The sequence below is a fragment of the Thamnophis sirtalis genome, unplaced genomic scaffold, assembly GCF_051295495.1.
Source record: "Thamnophis sirtalis isolate CommonGarterSnake01/CBP01778 unplaced genomic scaffold, rThaSir2_p1.2 scaffold_4, whole genome shotgun sequence".
NCBI classification, from domain to species: Eukaryota; Metazoa; Chordata; class Lepidosauria; order Squamata; family Natricidae; genus Thamnophis; species Thamnophis sirtalis.
In genome coordinates, this window is record NW_028261384.1 from 105502443 (window position 1) to 105515986 (window position 13544).

Here is a 13544-nt window from a genome sequence, read left to right on the forward strand (position 1 = left end):
CTGCTGTTGTCTTTTCTTGTAAATCTCTCCACTCAACAATATGGGCTATTTTATAGGTGGGGGGGGGGGGGAGGAATGGAAAACGATAATGCCAGCAACAGAATTAATTCGTCATTGTATATAATAATTCTTTTATGAGAGTCAAAAGGTTGTGTCGCAGAAAAAAAGCTTGCAGAATTTAAGACTTAAATCTGTTTTAAGGAAAGCACCATATTTACAGAGCAAAAAGCAGTAAAGACACGTAGGAAGCAGTTACTGAAATACTAAAAATGGTGATTTTTGTTGGCTTCGCAATTCAAAGCAAGCAGAAATTCAGTAAATTCTGTTTTATTTGTATAAAAAACTAACAACATAAAGGAATATCGATTCACACTCCCGTCTGCTCTGGGTATTTAAATTTCATCATGTTGTATCCATGGTCTCCCCTTCTGAAAAATAAAAATAAAACATCAAGATGGAGAAACTCTGCCAAGATTATTTGGGGGACGAGTGAGAGATCATCCTCAGTAAATAAGGATGTTGTTTAAGAGGACATGGTCTTAAAATTTTAACTCTATGAAGTTCCCGCGTAATCATAGAATTCTTTTTACAAAATTATATTAGGAGGCTTCCAGCACTCAAGACCAATGATCAAGTAAAGGGCACTAGAATCAAAAGTACCCATACTTGTCAGTCTGCATCTTGGATCATTTTGTACGATATTCCCATTTCATATTCTGTTTAGCAGCTTTCATACTTTCTGGCAGACAAACTATAACAGGATGGCCTTTTGCTATGGAAAAGCTTGCTACATCCTCAATCATTCACATTACCATAAAAGAATAACAAACATAGTATGTGGAGTCCTAACCTTTGATGGCCTGGCTGAAGTTAGAGCTCAGTTGTTTGCAATTAATTTGTATGCTTGCTGATTAAGTCTTAATTTCAATAGAATTAGTTCATATAACATATTGCCATAATGTACTTTTGATAGATAATTTAGCACATTGCTTTTTTTAACAGCACAGTATATAATTGTTGCCATTAGGAAAAATGGCTGCTAGAAGGGAACGTGATTTTGGGACTGGGACTCTGATTATTCTTCGCTCATACTTTTACTCACTGAGTTCATTAAACATAAAAGCATCTTGATATTCTTTCATGTATTGAGTGGAGCGTGACTCATCCAGGAACAGGGAGTATACACGCTTGATGTCATCAACCTGAACTTCTGTGCCCTGAGGACATAAAAAGAAAGAGTCAATATTCCTGGCGCACAGGTAGAAACCCATGAAGATGACCCTCACTAACTGCACCATTAAAATAGTAAAACTGTTCTGGTCATGACAACTCTCCATCATAAGTATACCATAATTATTGTGAAGATATGGAATAACTGCCATAGGTTAATGATGATGGATAGTTTTATGTCATGTACAGTATTGGTGTTGAGTAAGGAGAATATGAAACTTGCACAAAACAGCCAAGAAAGGTTCCTTTCGAAAAATGTTTCCTCATTGATGACTATGAAGAAGACATGTTATGAACAAGGGTTCCCAAAACAACACTGTTTTCATGTTCAGTGGATGAAGCAATAATGCCCCACAGTACTGGGAGGTGTAAGACAACTACCAACATGGAAACAACCAACATGGATGGATTTTTCAAACTTTGTTGGGCAATATAAAATTCATGAGAATCTAGACTTCAGGAGCATTGCAATCAATAAGATATCACAAACATTTTCCACACAGATTCTTTCGGCATTCAAACCTAGCTTATTCTGGTAAGATTTTCAGTTTGGTAGGAATATAAAAAATGTGCAGGAAAGTGAAGATTTAAGTTCAAGTACATAAACAATACAAATTGTGAACATGCATTTCCTTCTACATGTCTGAATCTCTGGGTAAAAGTAAGAAGCCGGAATGTGTTTTCTGGACTCAGTATACAATCATCAAGACTTCAAAATTATAACTGCACTCCAAATTTTCAAATTGTCCTTATTCTATGACTGTCAGTTCTTATTAATATTTTTTTGAATAAATAAAAAGTTTTGTTAATACACTTTTAATCTTACCAATGTACTGGGAAATTTTTAAAGCTATCTATAAACAGTGATATAACTGTCTGTAGTTGTATGTATGTATGTGTGTGTGTGTGTGTGTGTGTGTGTGTGTGTGTGTGTGTGTGTGTATGTATGTATGTATGTATGTATGTGTTCTTGGCCATCAAAAGACCTTGAGCAATGGCATAGTCCATTGTCAGAAGGCATTGAAACACTATACAAGGTCTGAGCTTACCTTTCTTTTGCGACACACCAAGTTGGCTGCTGTAATGAGCTGGATGGCATACCGCAAGGAAGTCTCCAAACCAATGCGGGTTAATACTGTGTAGGCATCTTCATTCATCTCAACATCTTCCTCTTCACACCTGAAAGAGAAGCCTGGCGGTAATCAGCATAAGAATGCCTCATTTCAAGTAGAAAAATTAACTATTGTTGTAGTTGGGAAGGGGGCAACTGTGATACAGGCAATATATTTCAGGCCAGAAGCTGATACAATGTGCGCCTCACCGGATTTTCAATATTTGTTTTGTCTCCTTATCACTGTATGGAGAGGTTGAAATAATCAGCATACGATCCAGCAGGTCAATAGGAATGCCATGGGGGCTTTGATAGTTGGTGCCACGAATCCTGCATTGCAAGGAAAAGAAATTGATGGGGTCCACAGGACTAATAAGCCAGTAGAAAGAATATCATGTAAATATAATGCTAAGAGCTCATCTTTGGACAACAGGTTTTCCTTCTGCACCTTTAATGAATATAAGTTAATCTTCAGCATTTGTTACCACATTCACCTCTGTTTGATATTATCCCACTAAAAGTCACTACTTGAGAACAATGGTTTCTGTGCAATCTTAGCTGACTTTACTGAAAACACCCATCATATTTAATACTTTATAAGAATTCTCCATTCGACAATGCACTATGATCATACGTAATCTTTCTTTCAACTGTATCCTTGTCTATCAATATTTCATTGTCTTCCTTCACTGCATATGAGCATTTCTGCATCTCATTGCAGCTCAATTTTAATCTCATTGAAAGGGAGTAATGATCCATATAGGCATTACAATCATTTCAGAGTCATAATGAGCCTATCAAAATTATGAGAGGCAATCAATTATGCAGGGGAAAGAACAGAACTGCGGCCTAGACTAGAGTTTACAGAATTTGGGTATTGTAGAAGCTGGTTTTTAATGCATTTGTCCATAATGAAATCTTTCAGCTAGTCACTGAATCACCTGATACCAACCTGGTTATGCCACGATTGGTGGCCATGATGAGGACAGGTGCCATGTCACTCTCCAGGGCTCGATTAAGAAAGGAGAAGCACTCAATATCCAGCATATGGACTTCATCAATGAAGAGAACCTATAGAATTAGGGAGAGAGGAAAAATCACATGGGAGAAGGTTTACTCTTCCAGAACTTTTAAGTCAGAGATAAAATACAAGTAGTCCTCAATCTTCCTAAGTAAGACTAGCAACTCTTCTGCTAAATTAAGTGGTTACTATGTAGGAAATTACATGACCGTCACTGTGCTTTCTGGCTGAAAGCCAAAAGTGTATTCAATTTCGCTCTTTGGCTTTTGTTTGCCTCCTAACCACTCCTCTGCCTTTCTAACTGCTCAAGGAGCTTATTATCTTTCTTATTGTGAAAACAGCTTAGGTTTTTTTTTAATCCCTTCCTCTGCAAACTTTCTGTTCTGCCAATGAGGAAGCAAGTGATTTCTGTAGGCAACCTTTCCTTTTTCATTACTTGCTGCTAGTGCAATTGCACTATTTTTAATGTGTACAAGAATAAAAGGCTTACTCTCTTGAAATCCCTTCTTTTCCAATCTCTCTGCTCTACAAGTTAATGGGGAAAACGCCCCACAGGTCAAGCACAATGCGTGCTGGTGGTAATCATGATCAAATGATTGAGGGACACTATAAAGTCATAAATGCTCATAAATTGGCTGTAAAAAATTTTTTGCAGCAGCATCATTAGTTTGGTTGCTGAATAAATGGTTAGTAAGGACTACAAAATGAGGGAAATGGTGTGGAGATTTAATCTACATTCTAAAATGTACAACTCACCCCAGGGATCACCTCAGCTTTGCCTTCTTCTCGCCATTCTGCTACCTTTGCATTGATCTGCTCCCGTACTTCTGACTTTATTTCTCCTGTGTCACCTGGAAATATAGGATTAGAAATGAGAGGAAACATGAATCGTTACCCATACTTTTCATCTTTGTATGTAGATGGAATCTAAAAAACCTCATATTAAATTAAGAGTGGAGAGGAGAGAATATATAAGAATCGTTTATCCTTTGTTATTTTACTTCTTTTCTTACTAAAATGTATTAACATTATTAATATAATGTTAAAAAGCAATTTTTTAGAAATGCAAAATTATACACACACACCCTAAAGCCATTTTCTGTTTTATGGCTTGGTAGATATTTTCTCAGTTAATAAGTTCAATGATTATAATTTCAGAAAATACTACCCAAAATATTTTTTGGTAAATAAATAAAAGAATAAGAGGATCATACATTTCCCATGTATCTAACTATTGATATAATTTCAATACTTGTTGAAATACACAGTAAAATATCATTGCATCTGAATTATCTAACACTTACTGTTAATTACCATTACATAAATATCACAATCCTTAGATATCCTATATCCTCTGCATATAAAGTGCCAAAAACATAATTTTTACATTTTTAAAATAATAAATAGCAATAGCAATAGCAGTTAGACTTATATACCGCTTCATAGGGCTTTCAGCCCTCTCTAAGCGGTTTACAGAGTCAGCATATTGCCCCAAACAACAATCTGGGTCCTCATTTTACCCACCACGGAAGGATGGAAGGCTGAGTCAACCCTGAGCCAGTGACATTTGAACAGCCGAACTGCAGAACTGCAGGCAGCTGAAGTAGCCTGCAGTGCTGCATTCTAACCACTGCGCCACCTTGGCTCTATGTTCCATGAATTCCATAGGCTTAAACTTTGAAGAATTATGATATGGAATTTCCCCCCCCCCCAAATGTTCCATTCAAAATTTACATTATACTGAAATGCTATTATTTGTGTTGACCTATAAGACATAAAAATTATGCAGGAACTGCTGTCCTATATTAAACCTATTGATCTTTTTTACCAATCATATAACTATAGTGAATTATAATTTCTACAACCTCCAGCCACCATAAAATAATGGGATATGTGATCCAACTGGCATAAAGAAAACTAGATTGACACTTAACAGAAGATGTCTCTTATAGATATGTATATTATATCTTATGCTATCTTAGCAACTTGAATCCAATGTAATAGCTACTATCTCTTCCTTGACTGAAAATACCAAACACCAGAGTTTGATAATCTCCCTTTTCTCCCACTCCATTTTCCTACCAGAAAAGAGCGCCAGAAATCCTTGAGTGCGGCTATTGATGACATCAATTTCATGTAGTGAGACTGTATGCACGACTTCCTTGCGCTTTTGCAGTTCTCCATCAGGGCACTGCACAAACTTTGTCTAAATCAGACAGATGTAATTAAACTTGAATCCTCCTTATCTTATTGCTTCCCAGCCCAGCCCTGTAATTCCGAGCTCAGACAAAAAGCATCTGAAAAATGTATACTTATAAAACTATTATAGCATTCAGCTAAACCCAACACTATCTACTCTCCTAGAGCTAGGATGATGTCTTTATGATTCCTGCTTCCTAGGATTCTTAATCAGGGACTAAATTCTTTATCAGGGACTTCTGCCTTCAAAGCAAAGCCTCCACATCTTGGCCACAGTCTATAATGCCTGTAAAAGCTGTCCATCTCAGATCACAATTCCTACCTCCCCACTCCCCATAATAAACCTCGGGTCTCTTTGTAGCCTCCCACAAATTTACCTTCTGCCCCATGGCAATACCTGAGAGCCCATTGCATCATAATCCCGGGCCCGTGTGAAGGAACGTCCTAGTTTGGTAATCTTTCCTGTAGCTTTGTCTATAGTAATGACATCCCTGTAGAAACAGACAGAAGTAACTTTGGATTGGGCCTGGCATTCAACATTGAATGAAAGACATCTCATGAAGAAACTCAGTGTCTCCCATGGCATCAGAAGTACCAGCTAACTTCTCTTTTCTCTTCTGAAAGAAGAATCAATAATTTTTTTAAAAGTATGAACTTATTTTTTGTTCCCCATCTGTTATCCTTTTTGCTTTAACACATATACGCTTCTCATTGTATGATCTCCATTAACCACAATGATAGCAGTGATAAGTTATTCCAATATCTGCTGGAGAACCGGACACCGAAGAATTAAAAGCACCGGACCAGAAAGACTGACATTCAAATCTGTACTTGACCATGGAATTCACTGAGTGATTTTCAGAGTGTCTCTCTAAAAACCAGACAAATAAAAAAATTCAAGTCTTTGCCACTGCCTATCTAGTATAAGCCCTTGATTTTCATCTGTCTTATGTTGTCTCTTGCAACTCTTTCCCCTTCTTTGCCCAGAACTCACCCAGCTTGCACTTTCTCCTTAGTCAGTGACTCTATCATCTTGGTGCCCAAATCATAGATCGTCTCCATCTCTGTAGTTTTCAAGGTCAACTTCCCAACTTTGGCACCCTGCAACAGGAAGGGACCAATCAACTTTTTCCAGTGATTGTGACCTTAATGAAGATGCTTTTATAGACAGTTTCAACCAGTACTGGGCAATTGGAGACATTCAACTTCATTTTCCCCATATTATTCTATTCTAGCTCAACTCACAGAACCAGTTGCTGGACGATCTATTTGAATCTCAACAACTTCACCTTCAATTATCTCTGTTTCTTCCCTGTAAAAAATCATTAAAATGGTCATTAGAAAAAGAAAAAGGACATATGGTAACATGTCTCATTACATTACTTTTGAATAAAAAGTAGAAATATAATTTCAAAGTCAATCAAGAAACTTTTTTATTAGTTTCTACTTCCCATTTAAACAACTAAAGCTATAACTCTAGTTACAGCTAATTCAGAGTAATTGCACAGTAATTGACCAAATATCATTAAAGCAACCCAAAAACTATTGCAGCTAACAAGCTAAAATCAGCGTATAAGTATTGCATAGATATAAATAGTAAAATGTCTGTTCATTTCCTTAGGTTGTTTAACTCTCTGGTCCTTTCTGTTGGAGCAGTAGACTCTAATCAGTCTTTGGAGAATACAAATTCATGGCAACTTCTTACTTAATGCGGACACCAATGGAACGCCGAAAGGCCTGAGTTAGTGCCTCAGTTTTGCTCATCTCCAAAGAGAAGATTTCACTCCCAGAAATTGCTGTAAAAGGAGTGTCAAGACCCAGTGCTTGGGCCATGCCTGGAAGAGAGACAATAACATGGTTACTACAAGAGAATGCAGCCAGAATTATTCAGAAAAGAGATTCCTTCATGTTGATAGATCCATTATCATTCAAGATATCAGCAACTCATTGCTGGTTCCTAGAATTTCCCCTTACCCATGGCAATGGCTGTTTTTCCTGTGCCTGGCTGGCCGGCAATCAAGACAGCCCGACCAGCAATTTTGCCTTCCTTTATCATTTCCAAAATCACCCCAGCAGCTCGACGAGCAGCCAACTGTCCTACCATGCCCTGGGATACCTAACAGGGAGGAGAAAAAAAGGGAGGGAAATGGACAACTGGGAAATATTTCTTTTCCTTTATTTCAATCCTCACAAAGCATATTTCTCACATTTGCTTTCTGACACTTGACCTATTAATCTCTCCTAATTGCAGTTTAACACTATTCAAATACTGCATATAATGGGTTATATATTTAACCCTATATTAATTGCATTTTAGATTGCAAAATTATAATCAGGAACTTTATCTTTCCTGCTTATTTTCGATGACAGTAGGAGATAGTTAAGATAAATAATTTCCTGGAAAACATTCAAGTAGTAAATTGTATTGAATTTACTTGTAAATAAAAATGATCAGAGAAAAATTAATCTAGAACTGACCAGTCTTTATCTTAATAACAAAAAAAACTCATATTCCCTTGTGTGTGGAGTGGGGTGTGAATATTGATAGTTTTGACATGTTCAGTTACTCAGTGACCCATTTGAAATTATGACTGGCCTTCTAAAAGATTATTACAACTCAGATTTGAAGTTATGACACCAAGTTCCCCCACCCCCTAGCAGTATTGCGATATGTATAATACAATTGTCTGAAGAAGTTACATGTTTTTTTTTCTTAACTGAATAAACATTTATATATGTTCCACATATTTTTGTTCTTTAAAAGTTAAGATAATTTATTTATAATGAAATTCATTTATCTGAAAAACATTAGCACAGATAAAGCCAATTAACTGAATAATTTGGCAAATGAATAATTTTTCTTCTCTTGCAGTTTAAATTTAAACACTAAACCTCTCTCAATTATTGCACCTATTATTCTACTCAGTCACTTTAACAAACTGCTTTTTCTCCCAACTTCAATAAATCCAAAAACTTTCTGAAAATTATTTTCTCAAGTACCTGTCTGGGTTCCAAGGTATCATCCAAGCCAAGTCCTCGAATGTGGGAATGAGCTCCTGTGCACATGAAAGAGAACGATTACTTGAAAAAAGGTTGGTGACATTGAATATTGGAAGCAGACAATTTTCTGGAGGCTTTATTTAATATTTTTTATGGGAGGGCAATTTCCACAGGTGATGATGCAAAGTTGTTGAGGCAACCTCAAGTAGGTAGATGGAGATAGTTTTGGGAAGTTTTTTTGAACTCTTTTTTTAATTAGAGGAAGGTGATATCTGCAGTTAATAAGCCTACCTAAAGATCTATCTAAAATGTTTCATTTTCCTTACTCAAAATAAAGTAGATAATTTCTTGTCCATTTTATTTGGAAGTCATGAATAAAAGAATCTGTCCTGAGACTCAGCATTGACTGCCTTGCTGTATACCAGAAGAATCAAAATTACAAAGCCATCTAATTGTACAACAGCTTTTGATTTGGCAATCATTTCCATACAGACAGTAGCACATTGATTTGTTAGATTTGTCACATAATTATTGATTTAATAATAAACTTCCCCATGGGAATAAAATTGGAAATTGTTCTAGGAAGAGGCAGCAATGAACACATACCAATACGCTCAATCCGGGTAACATCGCGAATTTCAGGAACTTTTGTAGCCTGAGAAGAAAAGAGATGATGATGAGGTTGCTCATATATCAAAATTATTCTGTCCTAAATCTCAAATAAGTAACATATTTTGATCTGAATTTTTGAGCTAAAGAGACAGAGAACAGATCGCTCTCTATATCTCTTTCAAAACATGCATCCCATTTGGAAACACCTCATATAAAGTAATATAAACTGTAACTGTGTGGCATCTAAACACAAAATGAGCTTTAATACTGCCAAAGGTGTTTTCAAGAATGCAAATGACCAGCTGTTTGCAAGGAGTATAAATCCTTCTATTCCCCATCATCCAGTCAGATATTAAAAAGCTTCTTGGATGAAAAGTGAAATGTTGTCAAAGAAAATTGTCTCTTGAAAAAAAAACACCTTTGAGACCTCCATGAGCTGCATGACTGACAATCTTCATATACACTGAGCTACTGAGATACCAAATGTGAACTCTCTTGTCATCTCACATCACTCCAAACACAGAATATTATATAATTAGATCACATGTTGTTGGGAAATGTCCAACATGACTCCCAATCAAGCACTTGATAAAATAATCAAGATATGTACATGTGTGTGTATGTATGTATATATGTGTATATACATATACATATATACATACATACATATATATATACATACATACATACATACATACATACATACATACGTATACATATGTAATTAGTGTTACAACCCCTGGTATGCCCAAATATGGGAGGAAGCTTACTGCTTCCATTCTCTGTCTATCGGCTCGTCACAAGAGACCATCCAGACAGAAACCCAATATTTTTACTGTTGCCTTTGTTACATTTGTGTTGTATTTGTGCTGATAAATAAATAAATAAAGGGAGACTAGTATAGATCGATTTCAAGCTATTTAGTATGGCTAGTTGATGAGAGCTAAATAGCTTGAAATAGATCTATACTAGTCTCCCTTTATTTATTTATCAGCACAAATACAACACATATACATATACATACATACATACATACATACATACATACATACATACATAGAAACAGAATGGATGGAACAAAATAAAATGTAATTGGAACATGGAGACAAAGGAAGAAAAAAGAAAGATAAGCAAAGAGATAGAAAAGACAAGCTGAAGCAGCATTGTACTGTGAATGAGGTCAGACTGGAAAACTGAAGAATACAGTACAGTAGCTATATGAATGATAGAATACATTTGTGTAAATGTTGTAGTTGTGTGAATGCACATATAGGTAGCCCTTGGGTTATGATTCCAATTGGGACTGGAATTGCTGTTGCTAAGCAATGTGGTTGTGTAATGTCATGTGACTGCATTGCTTGGTGATACTTCCTAACTCCAAGATACACAAAATCACTAAGCAGAAAGAGGTATGAGTTCCAGGTAAGGAATGTGAGTGGGGAGACTGAGGGCAGGCCAGCATAGACTGCACACAAATCGCAGGAGGCAGGGGAAGGCCACCACATGTTCTGTTTGAGTTGTAGGAGGCCAAAAGATATCAGGAGAGGCTATACAAAGGCAGGGAAGTGCTGTGAGCGGGAGAAAAAGAGATAAATGATTTCCGACCTTTCCTGCTGGCTTCCCCACTGCTGAGTTTATTTGTGGGAAATTGACAGGGTAGCTAGTAAATGATAATCACATGACCACAGATCCCTGCAAGGTTCCTGCCATAAACTGATCACACAGGTGCTTGGACTGTGATCACATGACCACAGGGGAACATCAATGGTCAGAACTTTGAGAACTGATCTACATTTAAAAAATTCAGCACAACCATAACTTTAAACGGTCTCTGAATGAAAGGACACAAACGGAAGATTTTGTGAACATGAGAACCAGAGCAAAAAACAATGTTCTTAGAATATCATGGTGGTTTAGTGTTAGAGATAATCTAGATTAAAATCCTTACTCTTAAATAATTCAAAATATGATTTGGCAAACTATACGACCCCTACCCCCATTCCAATTTCTGCCATGAAATTTTCAGATCCTGTATCTGGTGTTTAATAGGATCCATAATTGCTGGGGCAACAAGAATTCTCAGATATCTATCAAACGACTGTTTTGGATGTTGTTGGGGGCACTTTCCCATTCTGATAGTGGAGAAATAGAAATCCTAATCAGAATCATTGGGAGACAAGTTAATCACTGTATCACCTCCCTCCTAGCAGCCCTGGTATAATTTACTCCGGAAAGGGGATAAAATGAAAGTTGTAAGAATATGCAGTAGATATATAGTCTAGCACAGCATTTCTCAAGCTTGACTACTTTAAAATGAGTGGATTTTCAGATTTCCCCCAACATGCTTAAATAAGTAACTGAATTAATGTATCTTCAGAATCTATACCCTAAACCATTATTAAATTTCAAAAATACATTAGGATAACCTTAGCCAAGCTACTACACGTGTTGTGCAAACACTATTGCTAAGTCTCAACCACCCGATTTAACATTTTGTGAACTCAGAACGAAATCTGATCAGCACAAGTCACCGCACCGCTAAGAATCTTGCTGTTATATATTTCAGAAATCCCAACCTAGCTTAATAAGTTTAAAGGACAAACTGGCAAGTGGCGAAACAGAACTAGGTAAACTCCTCGGAGTTAAAGTTATATACACATAAATGCAATTCACACGACATGGAAATGTATCCCAGTCCCCAAAATGCTGTCTTCCCAAAGAGCCTGTTCCCACTTTTGTCACATGGACTGGCGGCGAATGATAGGAGCTATAATCAAATGCATTTTAAGCAAAGCAGTCAGGCAGGACCCTCGTATTTTCTAGAAGGGAGCGAATGGGGAGGAGGACTAGTGCATCCCACGGGGGTTACTCCCGACTCGCTCCCCCCATCAGAAGCTCAATGACGACCAGAGACCCGGAGTGTCCTCGCATGGGAGAAAAGAAGGTTAGCCGACTCTCTCTCTAGAACTAAAACGAGGCTGTTGCTCACCGCGGCCGTTGCCATGCTGCTATTCCTGCAACCCTCCTCTCGCGCCGTGTGTAAGCCTCAGCCCGCTCCGCCTTCTACAAGTCACTGGAGGCCGGGAGCAAAAGCCGGAAACAGGAAGTGCCTCGGTTGAATTTGCAGTCGAGCTTCTATGTTCTCTTTCCATGTGATTTTTTCCGACCGCTCTAGCTCGCCTCTCGGTGGAAGTGCGCAGAAACGCTTTCATTGGTCCTTTGCTGGCACGATCGAGGTCAACCCGCCTCTTGCTCGCTCGGCACCAGTTTCGATAACGTTTCGATAACGTTTCTCTTAAGTGTGTGTATGATGTGCTTGTACTGGAAAAAAAGATTGGAACTGCTCCGTATGCCGTTTTGGATCAGTTGAGGAACGGAGCAAGTAGCAATCATGCACCTAAAGATGAATTTCGGGGGAGTAATTCAGGGGTCATTCAGGAGAACAAATCATTTAAAAAAATATGAACATTTATATTCAAACATCTCCCGAGTTTTAAATTATTAGATTAGTTTAATTTTTCTTCTGCAACGTGGTGCACTAAAGCTATCCTTGGACTGTAGAAAGTCAGCACCCAACCACTCTCCTAGAGAATGAAATATTTTTGGGAATATTAAAAAAAGGCAGGACAGAATATTTCCCCTAAAGGAGAAATGGAGAGAAAAAATATTGAGGCAGAAACCAACACGAGTCTCCCTGCCCCAAGCACAAACAGACTATTTTTAGAAATGCAGATTTGGTAATCCATTCAGAAAGACTGGGCCAGATAGAAACTCCAAATAAGCTATTAGGCCCACAAGATTAACTCAGACACTGAACCTAGGATTTGCGTTTCCCCTTCTGCCTCCACAGCCAGCCATGACCCCATAGAAATCTGACAACAGCCATTAGAATATTATAGGATATGTTCTTGCATATCTTGCATATAATATCTTGCAATATTATAGAATATTATAGGATATGTTCTTGCACAGGAATGGGAAGCTCAAATTGTGGCACGACAAAACCGCGCTAGTCAAAATCACAGTGATAAAATCGTGGCGCTAAAGCCGTGACGTCATCACCGCCGCGACAACAGCGCGGCAACAGAAGGGCGCTTTAAAACGGCACCGCGGCAGAAAGCCGACTTCAATTAAGGTAAGGGTTAGGGTTAGGTTTAGGGGTTTGTTTTAGGGTTAGGTTTAGGGTTAGGTTTAGGGTACTGAGTGCTTGGGAATGCGCAAATTTGCCCTCCGCAATTATGTCATCGTGGAAGGGTCGCGTTTTTCCTTAGCGCTTAGAACGGCGCGAATTAGTCTTTGCGCTTATGTCTCCGCGGATAAGGGCTTCGCGGATTTGTGGTGGAACCAGCTCAAATAAGGTATAAAACCCAC

At 37.8% G+C, this 13544-nt stretch overlaps 1 protein-coding gene across 2 annotated transcripts; it reads right to left on the bottom strand.

The window, feature by feature from the left end:
• Window positions 1–311: 311 nt before the first annotated feature.
• RUVBL2 (RuvB like AAA ATPase 2) lies at window positions 312–12268 on the bottom strand. 2 transcript variants are annotated; one of them, XM_014065475.2, is made up of 15 exons: window positions 12163–12268; window positions 9168–9216; window positions 8562–8617; window positions 7536–7677; window positions 7267–7396; window positions 6807–6873; window positions 6556–6662; window positions 5959–6052; window positions 5445–5568; window positions 4119–4213; window positions 3294–3412; window positions 2552–2671; window positions 2280–2409; window positions 1103–1217; window positions 312–425 (listed from the first exon to the last, which is right to left on the bottom strand). In XM_014065475.2, the coding sequence occupies exons 1-15, from the start codon at window positions 12175–12177 to the stop codon at window positions 403–405; spliced, it is 1386 nt and encodes a 461-aa protein (XP_013920950.1). In that variant the 5' UTR covers window positions 12178–12268; the 3' UTR covers window positions 312–402. The 2 variants fall into 2 exon arrangements, with proteins under 2 accessions (XP_013920950.1, XP_013920942.1); XM_014065467.2 differs by having other exon boundaries at window positions 312–428.
• Window positions 12269–13544: the final 1276 nt, after the last annotated feature.